This window comes from Spea bombifrons, chromosome 6, assembly GCF_027358695.1.
Source record: "Spea bombifrons isolate aSpeBom1 chromosome 6, aSpeBom1.2.pri, whole genome shotgun sequence".
NCBI classification, from domain to species: Eukaryota; Metazoa; Chordata; class Amphibia; order Anura; family Pelobatidae; genus Spea; species Spea bombifrons.
In genome coordinates, this window is record NC_071092.1 from 16,359,771 (window position 1) to 16,379,324 (window position 19,554).

At 42.8% G+C, this 19,554-nt stretch overlaps 1 protein-coding gene across 4 annotated transcripts in view; it reads left to right on the top strand.

The window, feature by feature from the left end:
* Positions 1–19,554, top strand: part of LOC128499735 (myomegalin-like) — an 88,888-nt gene that overhangs the window by 20,221 nt on the left and 49,113 nt on the right. For all 4 annotated transcript variants that reach the window (XR_008354803.1, XM_053468629.1, XM_053468626.1 and 1 more), the window contains exons 6-7: positions 5,468–5,703; positions 8,293–8,394. Coding sequence is in view for 3 of the 4 variants with exons in the window: in XM_053468629.1 (XP_053324604.1) it covers positions 5,468–5,703; positions 8,293–8,394 (338 nt within the window). In the remaining variant the exon portion in view is untranslated. The remainder of the gene's footprint in view (positions 1–5,467; positions 5,704–8,292; positions 8,395–19,554) is intronic.

Sequence of the window (19,554 nt, forward strand, 5' to 3'; positions counted from 1 at the left end):
AGCGGACTACCCTGGTTGAGTGCCCTGCAAGTGGGCAACCTGCCGTGTGCCCTGCAAGTGGGCAACCTGCCATGTTCCTGAGTTGCGGCCTGCGCCCCAGTAAGTGGACTCCAAAGTCGAGTACCCTGTAAGTGGGCAACCTGCCGTGTGCCCTGCAAGTGGGCAACCTGCCATGTTCCTGAGTTGCGGCCTGCGCCCCACTAAGTGGACTCCCAAGAGGAGTGCCCTGCATCGCGACTCCCAGGATGACTGCCAACTAGCGGACTACCCTGGTTGAGTGCCCTGCAAGTGGGCAACCTGCCGTGTGCCCTGCAAGTGGGCAATCTGCCGTGTTCCTGAGTTGCGGCCAGCGCCCCACTAGTGGACTCCCAAGAGGAGTGCCCTGCATCGCGACTCCCAGGATGACTGCCACTAGTGGACTACCCTGGTTGAGTGCCCTGCAAGTGGGCAACCTGCCGTGTGCCCTGCAAGTGGGCAACCTGCCGTGTGCCCTGGAAGAGGGCTTCTAGTCGTGTGCCCCGTAAGAGGGCTTCTAGCCGTGCCGTGTGCCCCGCAAGAGGGCTTATCTGCCGTGTGCCCCGCAAGAGGGCTTATCTGCCGTGTGCCCCGCAAGAGGGCTTATCTGCCGTGTGCCCCGCAAGAGGGCTTATCTGCCGTGTGCCCCGCAAGAGGGCTTATCTGCCGTGTGCCCCGCAAGAGGGCTTATCTGCCGTGTACCCCGCAAGAGGGCTTATCTGCCGTGTGCCCCGCAAGAGGGCTTATCTGCCGTGTGCCCCGCAATTGGGCTTCCTGCCGTGTGCCCCGCAATTGGGCTTCCTGCCGTGTGCCCCGCAATTGGGCTTCCAGCCAAGAGACATTCCTTTCTTAAGTTCTGCTTCCCTTATGAGGTTTGCCCCATCCGTGTGTTCCGTTTGTCTTAGTCTGTAGTCCAAAGGTATGTCTCTGTGTTATGTGTTTTGATTACGTGTCTGTTTGTTCCGTATCTATGTCTTGCAGGGATTAGCGTTAGGACCCACCGTCATTGGAGTACTTTGGCGTAGTGGTGGGCTAAGCATACTATGGCCATAAGATGTGACGGAATCTCCAATAGTTATCTAATAGTCCTAGGCTAGTTTCTGTATAGTGTGTCCTGTCTTGTTCATGTCTGTTGTATGTTGTATCCCCTGCACCTGGGCTCCTTATCCATCTGTGTCCTCAGCTCGTGACAGAATGTCAAGGCCAATACGAGGAGTCCGCGGGGATGCCTGCAGTACTGGAATTAGTGGTGAACACGAAGACCCAGACACAAAGAGACCACAGGTCTGTAAGCATCCGGGGGCTGCTCCTTGCGGTGGGGGTATGTAACGCTTCCCCATGCGCTGGCTGGACTTGTTTATACTTTGCCTTCTTTATTTCCTGTTTCCAGCCACTAGTGGCCGCCCTTGCTATTCAGAGCCTCTCAGACTAATTATCAGGTCCAGCTGCAGTTGATCTCATGATCAAATCAGTCTTTATAAACCTGCCCAGCCCTGCAGTCTGGGCCTTGACATTGTAATGTTTGAGGACTACCTGTTTGGTTCCTGATTTGTTCCAGTACCTTGCCGTGTTCCAGTACCTTGCCGTGTTCCAGTACCTTGCCGTGTTCCAGTACCTTGCCGTGTTCCAGTACCTTGCCGTGCTCCAGTACCTTGCCTTGCTCCAGTACCTTGCCTTGCTCCAGTACCTTGCCTTGCTCCAGTACCTTGCCTTGCTCCAGTACCTTGCCTTGCTCCAGTACCTTGCCTTGCTCCAGTACCTTGCCTTGCTCCAGTACCTTGCCTTGCTCCAGTACCTTGCCTTGCTCCAGTACCTTGCCTTGCTCCAGTACCTTGCCTTGCTCCAGTACCTTGCCTTGCTCCAGTACCTTGCCTTGCTCCAGTACCTTGCCTTGCTCCAGTACCTTGCCTTGTTCCAGTACCTTGCCTTGTTCCAGTACCTTGCCTTGTTCCAGTACCTTGCCTTGTTCCAGTACCTTGCCTTGTTCCAGTACCTTGCCTTGTTCCAGTACCTGCCTTGTTCCAGTACCTGCCGTGTTCCTGAGTTGCGGCCTGCGCCCCACTAAGTGGACTCCCAAGAGGAGTGCCCTGCATCGCGACTCCCGGGATGACTGCCAACTAGCGGACTACCCTGGTTGAGTGCCCTGCAAGTGGGCAACCTGCCGTGTGCCCTGCAAGTGGGCAACCTGCCATGTTCCTGAGTTGCGGCCTGCGCCCCAGTAAGTGGACTCCAAAGTCGAGTACCCTGTAAGTGGGCAACCTGCCGTGTGCCCTGCAAGTGGGCAACCTGCCATGTTCCTGAGTTGCGGCCTGCGCCCCACTAAGTGGACTCCCAAGAGGAGTGCCCTGCATCGCGACTCCCAGGATGACTGCCAACTAGCGGACTACCCTGGTTGAGTGCCCTGCAAGTGGGCAACCTGCCGTGTGCCCTGCAAGTGGGCAATCTGCCGTGTTCCTGAGTTGCGGCCAGCGCCCCACTAGTGGACTCCCAAGAGGAGTGCCCTGCATCGCGACTCCCAGGATGACTGCCACTAGTGGACTACCCTGGTTGAGTGCCCTGCAAGTGGGCAACCTGCCGTGTGCCCTGCAAGTGGGCAACCTGCCGTGTGCCCTGGAAGAGGGCTTCTAGTCGTGTGCCCCGTAAGAGGGCTTCTAGCCGTGCCGTGTGCCCCGCAAGAGGGCTTATCTGCCGTGTGCCCCGCAAGAGGGCTTATCTGCCGTGTGCCCCGCAAGAGGGCTTATCTGCCGTGTGCCCCGCAAGAGGGCTTATCTGCCGTGTGCCCCGCAAGAGGGCTTATCTGCCGTGTGCCCCGCAAGAGGGCTTATCTGCCGTGTACCCCGCAAGAGGGCTTATCTGCCGTGTGCCCCGCAAGAGGGCTTATCTGCCGTGTGCCCCGCAATTGGGCTTCCTGCCGTGTGCCCCGCAATTGGGCTTCCTGCCGTGTGCCCCGCAATTGGGCTTCCAGCCAAGAGACATTCCTTTCTTAAGTTCTGCTTCCCTTATGAGGTTTGCCCCATCCGTGTGTTCCGTTTGTCTTAGTCTGTAGTCCAAAGGTATGTCTCTGTGTTATGTGTTTTGATTACGTGTCTGTTTGTTCCGTATCTATGTCTTGCAGGGATTAGCGTTAGGACCCACCGTCATTGGAGTACTTTGGCGTAGTGGTGGGCTAAGCATACTATGGCCATAAGATGTGACGGAATCTCCAATAGTTATCTAATAGTCCTAGGCTAGTTTCTGTATAGTGTGTCCTGTCTTGTTCATGTCTGTTGTATGTTGTATCCCCTGCACCTGGGCTCCTTATCCATCTGTGTCCTCAGCTCGTGACAAAGAGATACAATAGGCTTTGCTTCTTAAACGCTGAGGTATAGGGAAAAAAGAGCTGATACCTGAGCAAAGGGTGTAGGGAGGTCAGGGTTTAAATACCTTTGAATTTTTTGCCACTGGATTGTGTTTCTCTCCTTGCCGGCTTCCTTCGGCAACAGGGAGGACGCCCCGTCATAGAAACCCTGCTTGCTTCCGTGTCAGCAAGCAGGGGAGGAAACGCGACAGATTCTATGATGACCGCTGGGTGAGTAGCTTAGCGGATGAGTTTTACAGCAGCTTGGATGTTAGTAGACTTTAAAGAAACATTTTGTCCCCCCCCCCACACGCACACACCACAGTTGTCTTTAATTCAACTTCTTCTACACCTTTATTTCTTGTTACCTCGGCAACTGGACAGACGAATGGTATTTCCAAAAACCAAGATATTGGAAAAATTTTGTCGAATACGAAGAAAATATTTGCCCCAATTAACACAAACTTTCTGCCAGCACCCAAGTCTAGCTTTTACTTTGCTTAATTGCTTGGGTCTCCTTAAAGTCCCTGGGCTGACAATAAGTTACCAATATACATCACTTCCATTTGGATTTAGCTTGCCTTTCTCTACAGTAATCTAGCAATTTGCTCATCTTTTGATCATGATGTTGAATGGCTTCCACCTTGGTACTTTCTTCTCCTACAATCATCTGCAATAATCCTGATACCTGGTAGCCCTTCCAGTGCATGATTTAGTTTTCGCTGAAACAAATATGGGGCAGGGTCATGGATGGGCGTAACTACAGGGATCTACATGGGTCTCTTCTTCCGGTTTATATTTGTTTAGAAAGGGCCCTTCCCAACCTGCACAGGGAGACAGGAGCGTATTGAGGTCACGTGACACCGTGGTTAAACCAAGGCTACTCGTACTGTGTGAGCATGGATGTCTAAGTGGGGTGAGATGGAGTGTGTGTTAGTGAGTATGAGTAAGTGTGTGTAATTTGTGTGTTTACATATGTTGTATGTTGGAAGGGGGCAAGGGGCAATGATGGCACAGACTAGCTGTTGAAGTTGGGGGGTCGGGGGCTGATGGGCAGGTCTGATACCCATAGGCATTCAAACCCAGCTGTACCGACCAAAAGGAGTAGAGAAAGTGGTTAAATAGCTGGTTAAATTATTCCTCTAATTCCTATATTCTAATTCTAAAATGCCAAAATCCACTCTTTATATCACGCACCGAAAAAATCTTCACCCTTGCTAGATCTGTTACAAGTAGTTATTTTGTCACCATTACAACCAGTAGGATATCCTACTAAATGGACTGTTCCATTGGTTCCTATAGTGATGAGACCGCTTTTCAAACTTTGCACCTTACGTATACCTTATACCCACACAACAATCCCAGATTACCATATTTGTGAACATTAATTTAGGAAAAAAAGAAAAAGCCTGACTATAAGACTACCATATAGGAAAAAAGTTTTACTAGTAAATATTAATTCACATGTATTTTTTATATTTAATAAAAACTATGATTGAGAAAAATGCATTTCTTGATTTATTTCCTTTTCTTTGACAACCTGTCTCCCAGTTATGCACATCTGCCTCCCACAGAGGATAAAACAATAAAGGACATTAATAAAATAGAAAGTAATACTTTATTACAATATAGAAATAGGACATCATCTCCATACGAGATTGTGACTTTGATAACTTTCAAGTTTTTTCTCTTCTGCCATATACACTCCAGTCCAAGATGAACATCCCTCTCTGGATACTTGAAGATGTTTAAATTTAAGGGAATGTACTTAAGCATATTACTTTCAGTAGAGAAGCTGAGGAGAGAAGAAAATGGAAATAACTAAAGAAGTGATAAAGAATTGATAGTGATTTGTATATTTTAAAATTAATTTGAGGTCATAAAAACTGATTTCAATATCAATATGGCCAGAGTGATTCTTTATCCATTTACCAATGGTTTATTTATTATTACCTACGGTATATAATTTACATATGCCACTTATTATTTCCTCTATTAAAATAAGTATATATTTCTAGTAAATCTAAGTAAAGTTTTAACTTATTTTTGTAAGGACTCCCCTTGGTTGTGTTATTACTTCCTTTTGATCATTATAATCTGACTTTCTTTTAACAGACTGAGTGAGGAGCTTCAGCAAAAGAATAAAATAATAGAATCTCTGCAGTCTAAGCTTGAAGATCGATCTGTGACTCCATCTAGCAGCCGTGCTATATCTGAGTCAGATCAATCAGAAAGAACATCTTTTGTGTCAGATGACCAAATTTTCACTAATGAGGACATGGAAGCATATTCAGAGGTGGTCACAGCTAGTGACTGTAACCAGTATGTATGTGGCAGCATCCAAACCACAGGTACTGTTATTCTAATCAAGTTTAAAGCATTTGAAAAGTCAAGCATTCCACAGTTTTTTTTTTAATGAAATTGTTTGAGCCTAACTACCCTGTTTTCTATGCAGACTTTTAATCACTAACAATAAACAGTACATAATTGGTCAAATTATATGATTATGATTATTATAGAAACAATGCTGCCAAGAACAAAAAAATTATGTAGACATGTAAGCTCTCATCCGTATATATTCATATAACAAATATAAGTTTACAAAATATTATAGTCCAGTAAATTTGTATGTAGGTCCTTTACAAACATGATTGTAATACACACAGGGCCTGAATGTAACACTACTTTAAGGCTAGGCAAAATCAGAAGGACAAAAGGCACATGTGTTCTCTTGTAGCCTTCTTTCCTTTGTTTTTGTTTTTTAAAAAAAATCCAACTATGTTTGATACTTATAATCTAGTGTTGAGCATACCCTAAAGGAAAGTGAAATTAAAAAATACTTCCCCTTTAAGGTGGACTCCACATCTTCTTATGTGCTCTTGGTCAAATACATGTAAAATAAAAACAGTTCCATAGTGCTAATCATTTAGAATGTAAAACAAATTACAATTACCGTATTTGCTCGATTATAAGACAAGGTTTTTTTCAGAGCATTTGCCCCTCGTCTTCTAATCGGGGTCGTCTTCTAATCAGACCTCAAATAGAGGTCTGATTAGGAGACTAAGATCCAGATCCCCCGCACCGCTGCAGGGGACCTGGATCCTCCTGTCTCACCCCCCCCCATCATACACACACTTACCGGTGCTTCCTGCTGTGTTACCGGGGCAGTGGGTTGATGTCTACGCGATCCGCGTAGACAACGTCCGCTGCAGCCGGAAGGAGGTGTGGCTAGCAGCGGGGGTTGTCTGCGTCCGTCGCATAGACCTTCCCCGACTGTCAGCGGGGAACTCTGATCTCTGACAGCCGGGGAAAGTATACGCGACGGATGCATACAAACCCCCGCTGCCAACTCCACCTCCTTCCGGCGACGTCAACCCGCTGCCCCGGCTGGAAGCACCGGTAAGAGAGGGGAGAGAGGGGTGACAGAGGGGGAAGGGGGGTGAGAGAGGGGGGAGAGAGAGTGTGTGTGTGTGTATTAGTTAAATGGGGGTATAGGGCATTTCTGGAGTGGCGTTAAGGGGGCATTTAATAGAGCACTCTGCCTCCTGAAATGTCTTATACCTCCCTAAATGCCACTCTGCCCCATAATATGCCTTTTAACCCCCTAAATGCCAGAGTGGCATATAGGGGTATAAGGCATTTCTGGAGGCAGAGTGCTCTATACAATGCCTTTTAACTCCCTTAATGCCACTCTGCCTCCTGAAATGCCTTATACCTCCCTATATGCCACTCTGCCCCATAATATCCATTTTAACCCCCTAAATGCCAGAATGGGATATAGGAGTATAAGGCATTTCTGGAGGCAGAGTGGCACATAGGGGGTCAAAAGGCATACCATGGACACAGTGGCATATAGAGGGTTAAAAGGCATATCATGGGCCACAGTGCCATATTGGAGTGGCAAGCCTGGGGGCAGATGTGCGTAACTGGGGGACAGGTTGGAAAATACAAGAAATAAAAACAAAAAAAATATTTTTCTCAATCATAGCTTTTATTTAAAAAAATAGTTTACATGAATTAACATTTACTGGTAAAACTTTTTTCCTTTGGGCTTTTTCTTTTTTTCCTAAGTTAATATTCAGATTTTGGGGGGTCGTCTTATAATCAGGGTCGTCTTATAATCGAGCAAATACGGTAATATGTGTATGAGATGCCTGGTATAGGAGCAACCCACTGTTCCTATGTATAAAAGCGTGTTTCACCCCAATCACTGCAGCATTTCTTCACAAAGGTCCACAAAAAGGAGAAAGGCTCCAATTTAAAACAATATTTAAAAATATTCAATTAAGAACAAGTAACTGCTTACATTCAAGCTGAAGTTAAATTACACAGATGAGGCTTCAGCATCGCATACACTGTACTCAAACATTGTATGCGTATAAAGTGGATATAGGGGTTAAAGGTGTTCATTGTTAACCTTAATTGCATACGCCTACCCAGAATCCGTTGTGGTTGTGTGAGCACCATAAGATTTCTGGCTTGTCTGGTGGGTGTAGATTGGTGTTTAATAATGCTTTTGCTACCCCCTTAATTTTAATTGGAAGGGTTTTCCATCACCTTTACCCATATAAACTTTTTATTACTCATATTCCTGAATGTCTGAGCTGGCTTGTAGTTCTTGACTTCCCGGTATGTGTTTGATGTCGCAGTCCTCAACGCATGCGCACTGAATCATTTCGCAGAGAATCCTCCCCTTTTTATAGCCATGATGTTTGTCAACCCCTCTCTGAGTATTGAATCAGATCGTAAATAGAAACAAAAGATTACCGCTATAAAAAGAAGAGGCATATAAAAAAAAAGGATTGAATGTGAGTTATGAAGGAGAGGGCTGAGTCAAAGATGACCCCAACATTCCTATGGTGTAATTAATATTTTAGTAAGCATTTAGTAAGTATTTGTGCCAACATTTTATTCTTCCAATCATTGGTTGCTTTTTCTAGATGCCATTCAGGACGATAATGTGGTACCTCCCTCATCAAAATCACAGCACCATATCAACACACCACAAGTCTATCCTGTGGACACTGACAAATCTCTGCAAGGTATAGAAAAAAATAATCATTAAGCATATTTGATTTTACTTTACCACTATATAAAAAAATAAAACAATCTTTGTTAAACATTAAAAATACTGGTTATTAATAAAACATTTACTTCGCAACTAACTTGAATATTTCCATTAAGCCATGAATCAAAGGTGTTACCTTGATCTTTTTCTGAGGTATTCATTGTTTGTGCCGATATTTCATTTTCAAGGTGTTTTACTTTAAGCACAACACAAACATATCATATCTCTACCTAGTCTTGTTATGGAATTTAAATGTCAAAAAATCTCTATGCGCATTTCCTTGCAGAAGGCACCCCGAGTGGCACTATTCAGAGGGGTGCCTGGTGGGCCGAGGGCAGCTGAGCAGATGTCTATGCGGCCCGACAGACACCTAACATGGACCCGCAGCTTACCGCTGTGGAGCTCACACTGCGAGAGGAAATTCTTTTTTCTCGCCCAGATTCTTGCTTCCCCTGGGCGGCAAAAGTTTCCTCACACAGTGTGCGGGCCTGCGTTAGGCGGCCTCTGGGCCACAAAGATATCTGCACGGCCCCAGTGATGCTCGGCTGGCACCCTGACCCCTGCAGAAGATGTGACGGGGTGCAGGAGAGTGAATGGGTGAATTAATGAATAAATTAGTGTGAGTGTTTAGGGGCAGACATGGTACAGGCTGACTGTTAAGGGTGGGCAGAGGTGGCACAGGCAGGTTGCCAAAGGAGGCAGAGGTGGCACAGGAAGGTTGTTATAGGGGCTGCTATAGGAAGAGAGGTGGCACATCAGGGATGCTAAAGGGGCAGCGGTGGCACAGGCAGGTTGTTTTAGGGGCAGCGGTGGCACAGGCAGGTTGGCATCTAGGGTTATGCAGCCACATACCAGTGCCCTGATATAGCAGCAGATGATGACGGAACAGAGCAGAACCTGGAGATATCCTGCAGGCACCCTGGAGCAGGCATGAGACATAGCACTAGACTCATGTGCGGTATGCTGCAGGCAGGGAGTGTGGAAGTTAGCAGAGAAACAGCTGAAACATAGCGAGCAAGGGACAGGGAGACCAAGCCGGAAACATAACCAGACAAGATATACATAATACAGGGCACAACAGGGAACAAGAAAAGGAATACTCAAGATCCGACATGAACAGGACAGGGCACCCCACTACCGGGGATACAAGACAGGGCACCCCACTACCGGGGATACAAGACAGGGCACCCCACTACCGGGATTCAAGACAGGACACCCCTCTACCGGGGATTCAAGATAGGGCACCCCACTACCGGAGATTCAAGACAGGGCACCCCACCACCGGGGATTCAAGACAGGGCACCCCTCTACCGGGGATTCAAGACAGGACACCCCTCTACCGGGGATACAGGACAGGACAACAAGGCACAGAGCTGACAAGACTGACCAGGCAACACATGACAAGAATACACAGAAACCACCTCCGAGGAGCAACCACAAGTGCCATCCTGTAAATGACGTTGCCGTCATTCACAGGATGGCATCAACACTAGATATGAGTTCATAGAGTATCCAGACCCTCTTGAGAACTCTCGAGTTCCTCCTGCAGGTTGAATGCAAGTACTGCATCCAACCATGCGAGGTCAATGGAGCCCAGCTCACTAATGAGTGATTAGTAAAAAAAAATAAAAAAAATAAAAAAAATTCAAAATTGTTCAAAAATGTTTTTTTGTCATGCCACGATTCGATGAAACCAAGAAACATCCCAAAACAGAATACCTCGTAGAGGGAGGGAAAGAGATCCGAATGCCGCGCATAAGCTGACAAACCGTGGGATCCTTACCAATAGGCACGCCAGAGACGGGAACATGAGCCGCTGAAATGGCTGAACGGACTACATTGATGGAGCGATAAGACTTACCCAACGAGAAGAGATGAGCCAAGAAATTCAGAACCATCACCGCTGGTGCCGTAAAGGAATCAAGATGTCGTTCCAGACACCAGCCGTGCTAGGATTTCCATGCCTGCAAATAAGATCGACGAGTACCTAGAGCCCAGGAGTCCCAGAGGAGGTTGCGAGCTTCCGATGATAGCGCCGACGTATCCCAGGATCCCCTGAAACTGTCCAAGCCACTAGCGACAATTGGCTTAGGAGAGCCAACTGGTGTGGATTGTCCTCTGGGTCTGAGAGAAGATCTGGAACTTGAGGGAACCAGAAACAGCAGCGGGAACCAGGGTTGAGTCCGTCACAGCGGGGCAATCAGAAGTAAGGAGATCCGCTGGCTGCGAACCTGATGTAGAGTCCGGAGGATCATTGAAAACGGAGGGAAAGCGTATGCCCCTGAAGACGGCCACGTCTGGAGAAACGCATCCACGGCCAGAGACGCCGGGTCTGGTAGCCAGCTGAGGAAATCCTTCACCAGGCGGTTGAGACGGGAATCGAAGAGGTCTAACAACGATGGAACCCGAACTAGGTTCAATGCGTGAAAGACGTCGTGCCGGAGGCGCCAGTCACTCGCATCCCGCCAGTGCCTTGAAAACCAATCCGCAACCAGATTGTCTTTCCCTGGAATGTACTCCACACAGATAGAGAGATGGTGCTCTAGACGTCTTTGGTGAGATCCGATAGTAGTTTTGATCTGTAACTGTCCAGAAGATATATATAGCAGACAGCTAAAACATTGTCCATCCGAAGTACTAGGGAACAGTGAGACACGTCTTTGGTGAAACTGCGAATGGCAAAGAACCCTGCTATCAGTTCGAGGCAGTTTATGTGGAAGCCTCGTTCCTTGTCTGTCCAGAGACCGCCTGTGGCGGAGTCCTCGCAAACTGCACCCCAGCCTGAGAGGCTGGCGTTGGATTCCAGATAGAAATCTGGGGTGTGTCCAAAGATAGCCAGACCGTTCCACTCTTCCATGTGTTGCAACCACCACCTCAGCTCCAAGCAGAATTTGTCTGTAAGACGAATGGGTTGGTCGTAGGAATCCGAGCGTCAAAGGGATGCTGTTTTTAGATGTTGCATTGCCCGATAATGAAGAGGTCCCGGGAAGATGGCCTGGATGGAAGCCGAAAGGGGCCAGGTATACAGGCCAGAGGCCAAACCCAAAGGTCTAGGGGGTCAGACGCCAGGCAAAGTGGAACTCAGCCAATCACAAAGGTGACACAGTCACTGTAATAGGTAGATAACCACAGATGGTATTCAGATGGACTATAGCTTTAATAGGGTTTTTTTATGGGGGGTCATCCCTGAGGTGTAGAGCATCAACCCTCAACCTGAATAGTAGGAGTCACCCTCAGAAATAAAGGGAAAAAATAGGGAAAACGGGCTCCGCACCGCTTAGTTACATGGCCCGCATGGTGAGACAGGGCTGCAGGAGGACACACGAGGCGGGGGAAGCCTCTGTGTCTGCGTAGTTGAACAAACAGCTGAACCTGTTGCCGAGCTGCAAGGCTGGCAATAAAGTTAGATAAAGAAAAAAAGCCGGCACAAGAGAGGAAACTGTAAAGAGAGACGACGGCCTGAGGAGGAGAAATACACCGCCGTGGCAGACAGCAGAGCACGCGGAACACACCGCGCGTTGCCTACCGAGGTCACAAACGTAAAATGAGGAAACAAGCAGAAAAACGGTAAGTAAGAAAAACAAAAAAGGCACGAAGGCCTAAAGCACGCTACCAGGAGAAGGAAAAAATGTATTAGGCGGATACAAAATAATAAGATAAGATAAAGACAGATATAGGTAAATATGCAAAATGCAGCACGGATAACTATGGTAAAGTGAAAGAAAAAACGGAAAGGTAATACAAATAAGCAAAAGTAAGACAAATGTGTAAATACACAGTAAATGAAAACAATGGTACTAATGAAAAGATATTACTTTAGGTAGCACACTAATTCAGCAACGATAATAATAAGAAAAAAGTGTACTTTCATTGGGGGTGGAGCGATGACGTAGCACGGCGGGCGTGCTGTGCGCGCGGTTTGTTGGAGTAGGGGCGGCGAGATGAATTTGGGCTGCTAAGCGTCCTCCTGGCTGCGACATCTACCCACCTGTTGGTCCTTGGTCCGGGTCCTGGTCCTCCTGTCCCGCTGGCCTGCCTGCCCGCTTCGCGGGTCCCGCTGATTCTGCCGGTTCTGCCGGCTGCGGTGGAGTGCCGGCTTTCACTCGGTCTTGCCGGCTGTGTGCGGTGCCGGCGTTCGTGACTGGCTGCGAGCGGCCTGAGTTGAAGCAACGGGTTTGCCGGCTGCGGCGCCATCTGGGCGTCCCTCGGGTGTCTCCCTTTGCCCCTCTCCTCCGGTTGGTGTTCGGAGTTAGAGGGATTGGGTGACCTGTGGCCGAAGGCCTGTTATGCCAGCCGTCGAGATACGGGGGAGGGGCGGCTTCCGTCGGCAGTTACGGCTGTGGCAGACAGATTTGCAGCTGTGGCAGACGGATTTGACATCAGAGACAGAGTGTGACCTGGAAGAAATTTACAAGCAACTGTGGAGATGCAAAGGCCTGAACAACTAAAGTAAAGTAAAGAATCCCAGCTGGAGAACTACTTACCAGACAAGCTCCTGGGATAAGTACTTTTACTAATATATATTTATTATACTTATTGACTGCTGGATTATAGACTTTGTACCACTCTTTAGTCAAAATAATCCTATAAAATAGCTACATACTGCAAAGAAACCATCCTGAGGAGGTTTGAATGTACCCAATAAAACTGTAGTATTTTTGTGAATCTGATAACCCCAAAAGGGAACACCGCTTATATAATGTCTACTAAAAAAACTCAAGAAAAAATCACAAGGAAGGATAGAAAAGAACAGAAAAAAGACTTTCCTTTTTTACTCCTCCTATTAAGCACGATCAAAGAGGGTTAAACCCGGAGGAAAGTATGATTGGATTAAATCGAACCGATGTAGATATAGCCCATATAAGTCCCTTATCAACAATAACTGATATGAAACAATTTATACAAGATCATTTGACTGAAGCTTTGGATGCTCAACTTGAACAGATTAAACAATTACTACAGAGTACTATACAGGAGCTAAAGCTTGACCTAACAGCAATCACTATGAAAGTAAAACAAAATGAAGAAAAACTGGAATATTTAGAAATTCAAGTTGGAACATATCAAGACATTATTAAACAGAGTGATACTAAAATAAAATTTTTGGAGCAAAAATTAGCAGACCAGGAAGATCGGTCAAGACAAAATAACCTCAGATTTAGAGGAATCCCAGAATCTATCCCGAATGAAAATCTCCAAGATTATATTGAAAAATTCATTGAGATGCTTGGGATTAAACGGGAGGTTGACACAAGGATTTGGAATAAATGTTATAGAATTCCTAAACCTATCAATGTGTCATCAGAGTCTCCCAGAGATGTCCTGATAAGTTTTGTTTCAACAACGTTAAAAGATAATATTGTAAGTAAGATAAGGAATACAACTTTATACAGCCCTTATGATGTTATCAGAATATTACCGGACTTATCTTACTACACAAGAACACAAAGGCGAAGATTTGTAGAATTTACTGGGATTCTGAAAGAAAAAAATATTCATTACAGATGGATTTTCCCAGGGAAGATTATATTAACTTTTGATCAAAAAAATTTCAGTTTTGATTCACCGGAAAAATTAAAAATTTGGATACAAACAAATAAGATTATTAATGCCCAAAGATAGTTTTTGTTTTTGAGGCTGGGTCTTTGACCTACATGGGAAAAACCGATGGAAGAGTTAATTTTTTTTTTTCTTTTTTTTTTCTTATAATATCTGATACAAAAAGCACTAACGGATTAATTATTTAACTCTAAAGATAAAGATAAAATTAATTTAAGAAATACTATGCACAAAGAAGATAGGTTAATAGCACCAAAGGATACAATATATCTTTATTACTAAAGTTATTTTTTTCTCTTTCTTTCTCTCTCTTTTGGTGGCAATAGTTGATATAAAGGGGTATTAATTGATTAATTAGTTATTTCTAACTTAATAACTGTTATGGTTTCACCCATGAGAAATGATCACTGAAGATTTAGTATTAATGGAACTTGTTTTGGCAAGCAAACACTTTATAGCTGATAAAGCACTAAAAGGATATAAATATCCTAACTATTAGAGTCATTTGGGAACACTTATGGTTGGTGGTAAGGGGAGTAAATATTACGTTATAATGCTATAAAGTTTTCTATTTCCTTTTTTTTTTTTTCTCTCCCTTCATCTGTCTTCTTATCTAAGTCAAAATCTAGTCTATTAGAGATACCCCAATAGCTCCGACAACCATCGGTAGGATGGTAACCTATCCACTTGCATTTCTCGCCAAGGGGGATAGTAGCGAGAGACACATGTGGATGTATATATCTCTCGGTAGAAGTGAGATACATACTGTGCAAAGTCTTAAATGTTGTATTATTGTTTGGTATGTTAGTGTATTTTTTTCTTTGGTTCACGTCCGATTAGAAAGCATCACCAGGGTTGTAATAGGTGTTAGACAATCTGAATGTAATGCTTAAGTTCGCTACAATAAATGCCCAAGGGTTAAATTCCCCTCAAAAACGAACATTATTGCTAAATAAATTATGGAGTGAAAAGATAAATATATGCTGCATCCAAGAGACACACTGGAGATCTAGCGATTAAAAAATATGAAAACGCCGAAATTCCCCACCATATTTGAGGCTTCACTAAAAGAAAAAAAAAAAGAGAGGAGTAGCAATTGTATTTTCTAAAGATCTGGATATCGATACAAAATTAATAGAAACAGATCCGGATGGTAGATACATAATAATGATAATTGAAATAAATAAAAAACTAATGACATTGGTTAATGTATATGCACCAAATAGCTCACAGGTCTATTTTCTTACATCTCTTTTTCAAAAAATTATGAAAATTAAACAGGGATTTTTGATGATTCTAGGTGATTTCAATTGCATATTAGACCCAAATCTAGATAAAATGACTCAGAAAGGTATGACGAAAGATAAAAACATTATTGCACAAGCTAAAAGATTTCAAAAGTTGATATGTAACTACTCACTATTTGATATTTGGAGAACTATATATCCTAGGGAAAGAGACTATACTTGTTTCTCTAAATCTTATAAAGCTTACTCAAGGATAGATTTGGCGCTTGGAGATTTAGGTTTGATGTCTAGAGTTCTGAAAGCAAATATACATGAAATCACCTGGTATGATCACAATTTAGTTACAGTATCAGTAGAAGGCTTAGCCTTTAAGCATCGTCCGGAATGGACATTGAATGATAATCTAATGAAGAGAGATCAAGACATTGCATACATAGATGAAATTACTAGATTATATTTTAAAGAGAACGATGTAGATGAGATACCAGCATGCACCCTATGGTGCGCAAACAAAGCGGTAATTAGAGGACATTTCATAAAATTAGAGGCCCAAAGGAAAAAAGCTATGGAGTCTTCTCTCTCAGAACTGTATATCAACCTCCAATTATGGACAATAGAAAATAAAAAATCCCCTTCAGCATATTTGACAGAAAAGATTGAAGAAATAAAAAATAAGATCAATAATCTTCTGCTAGAGAAAGTAAATAAAACATTGAATTCTTTAAAAATGAATAGGTATTATAAAGGGAATAGAGCGGACAAATTGCTTACCAATTTATTAAAAAAAAAAAAGACTGAAGAAACGAATTACAAGATTAGTCTATAAAGATAAGACTCTGATGACCCCCAGAGCAATAGGACAAGCCTTTGATGAGTTTTATAGTATGTTATATAATATTCCGCAGAAATGTTCTGAATTGGAAATAAAAAAATATTTTGCTACTAAGGCCTTCCCTAAACCTACAAAAGAAATGATTAAGGAACTGAATAAACCTATAGCAATTGATGAAGTTAAAAACAGAATAAAAGCATTAAAAGTTAAAAAATCCCCTGGCCCGGATGGGTTTAATGCTAATTTTTACAAAATATTTATAAATTGAATATCTTACAATTTGACTATGGCCTTTAATGAGGTTATGAGTACAGGGAATATTCCTAGTGAATTACTAAGCGGTAACATAATACCTATTTTGAAAACAGGGAAAAACCCTGAGGATATAGCTAGTTATAGGCCAATAACGTTATTGAACCTAGATCTCAAAATCTACACAGGTATTTTGGCCCAAAGATTAAAAAAGGTTCTTCCCTGCTTGATCCATAAAGATCAAGCAGGATTTGTTGCCGGTAGATCCTCTGTAAATCATATAAGAGTCCTTGCTGATTTACTGGAATATTCAGGGCGGAAGGGGGTTCCCCAGCTGACTCTGTCATTGGATGCGGAGAAAGCCTTTGACAGAGTCAGTTGGGGATATATGTCAGAAGCCTTACGGTCATTTGGCATTGGTGGGGACTTTCATAGAGCTATTATGGCCCTATATACAACCCCAATGGGTAGAGTAGTAGGACCGGGGATTGAGTCTTCTTGGTTTTTGTTAACTAATGGCACCCGACAGGGTTGCCCGCACTCCCCCCTTTTATGTATTATTTCGTTAGAACCCCTAGCTAGGGAGATTAGATCTAGTCGACAAATTAAAGGTTGTGGGGAGGAGGAGATTCATAAAATAAAACTTTATGTGGACGACATCCTAATAACAGTACAAGATCCAGTAAGATCTACAGAGGGCCTTATGGCAATAATTAACCAATATAGCCATTTGTCGAACTATAAATTAAATGCTTCAAAAACGCTTTCTCTACCTCTATGTTTTAAGAATACTCAAAAGATCCAGTTAGAAAAATTTGGAAGACTTAATAGAATATTTAGGTATAAAAATTTCAGTAGACCCTACGGCTTGGTTGGAAATTAATTTACTACCAGCTATAAAAGAAATGAACCAGTCATTTAAGAATTGGAAAAAATTATACATCTCATGGATGGGAAGACTAAATGCTGCTAAAACATATATATTACCAAAATGTATATATTTTTTTAGATTAATACCTTTTTCAGTCCCTGATGCTTGGATAGAATTAATACAACAAGCATTTACAAAATTTATTTGGGCCTCAAAAAAACCGAGGATGAATTCGCAATTACTAGCAAAAAAGTCACATGAGGGAGGTCTGGGCTTCCCAATTATTAAAGATTATGCTTTGGCTGCGCAACTTACACGTGTATTAATGACCTTATTTGATAACGCACAACAAGAATCATGGTATGGACTAGAATTGATAAACAATACCCCATTTAAAGATTTACGAACACTTTTTTGGCTGCCCAAAAAAAAAGTCTTGAATATGTTAAGACTTGTAACAATTCAATTTTGGTACATTTATTAAAGGAGTGGACCCAGATAAAAAAGAAAATGGGATTGGAAGATAAAATTATTACGTCTTTACCACTGACTATAATGGAAAAGCTAGTTCAAGACATAACCCTGATATCATGGGAACAGGCTGGTATATTAAAGATCTCAGATTTGTATGAAGACCAGATCATTAAAAGTTTCCCGACATTACAAACACAATTTGCTCTATCTCCGAGGGAATGTTTTAAATATTTAAGGATTAAAACCTTTTTAAGCAAAAATATTTGTTTTGATAATAAAAATAGTGCTATGCTTCTCTTTATAAAAATATTAAAATCTAATGAATATAACAAAATGACTACTAAATCTTTGGGTATAATTAATGCATATAAAAAAATTCCTCTCCCTCCAGCCTTAAAGAAATGGGAAAAAGATTTAAATTGTGTTATAGAACCAGAAGACTGGAATTATGCCCTGAAACTTACTATGAAACATGTTCACTATTTGAACCTTAATGAGCTACAGTTTAAATTGGTGAATAGATGGTATAGAGTTCCATCACTATTAGCAAAAATGTATCATAATGCTATACCTAATTGCTGGAGGTGTGGGGAATTAAAAGGTGACGAGCTACATATATGGTGGAATTGCACAGTTATTAAGACATTTTGGAATTTTATATCTATTCGTTTGCAAATAATTTTTGGACAAAAATGGAGTCTGACTCCAGATCAGGCTTTGTTACATTTGAATCTTCCCAATACAAATAAAAATGACCTGAGATTTCTCCTCCATATATTAACAGCCGCAAAAATGGAAGTGGCAAGGAATTGGAAAAAGGCTGAAGGGATTACTTGGACTAAAGTGAAAGCACAATTAATTTATCAGTGCCAAATGGAGAGGGGAATTGCAAGCTACCCAGTCTTCCACAGAGAAAAATATTCCTTCTGGAATGGCTGGGTAGATCAATTACAAAAGGGCAAATTAGACTAATATTATATAAACTTAAGCAAGACATGAGAACTTAATCAATAAGCAGAATTAACCCTGGTGATGCGGGGACTAAATAATGTATATCTGTGAATAATGTACGTGATCCAATTGAAATTTTAATTTTTGTCATATGTATGGATGGTGTATGTCTGTTTGTTAAATTCGCTTGTTAGGATACAATCGAATTTTTTTGTACGTACCTTTTTAAAATGCAAATAAAGAATAATATAAAAAAAAAAAAAGAAAAAAGTGTACTTTAACCGAAATCTGGTAGCACACTAGTAGAGAGGATGCTCACCTGGAGGTCAGCAGCAAAGAAGAGAAAGTGGTCTGTTTTGCTGGCCTTCTTATGACCTCTGACTGTCTCCTGATTGGATGTTTTGTTTTCTGTTGTTAACCCCTCGTTTGCTGCTGGAGGTTTTGAGTAAAGAAGTTGATGCAAATATGAAGCCTCCTGTCTTGCCATAAAATTACCAGCAACTTGCAAAAATACCTTAGTAGTAACTAACGTGTCAACTGCAGTAAGTTCCAAATCTAAAAAAGAAATAGTGTCTGGATGCGTAACAAATGTAAAAGCAAGATTTAAATCATTAGAACTAACATAATGTACAAACGAATGTATAGAATTAAGGTCGCCTTGCCAAATAAATAACAAATCATCTACAGTATCTCACAAAAGTGAGTACACCCCTCACATTTTTATAAATATTTTATTATATCTTTTCATGTGACAACACTGAAGAAATTGCACTCTGCTACAATGTAAAGTAGTAGTGAGTTTACAGCCTCTATAACAGTGTAAATTTGCTGTCCCCTCAAAATAACTCAACACACAGCCATTAATGTCCAAACTTTGGCAACAAAAGTGAGTACACCCCTAAGTCGAAATGTCCAAATTGGGCCCAAAGTGTCAATATTTTGTGTGGC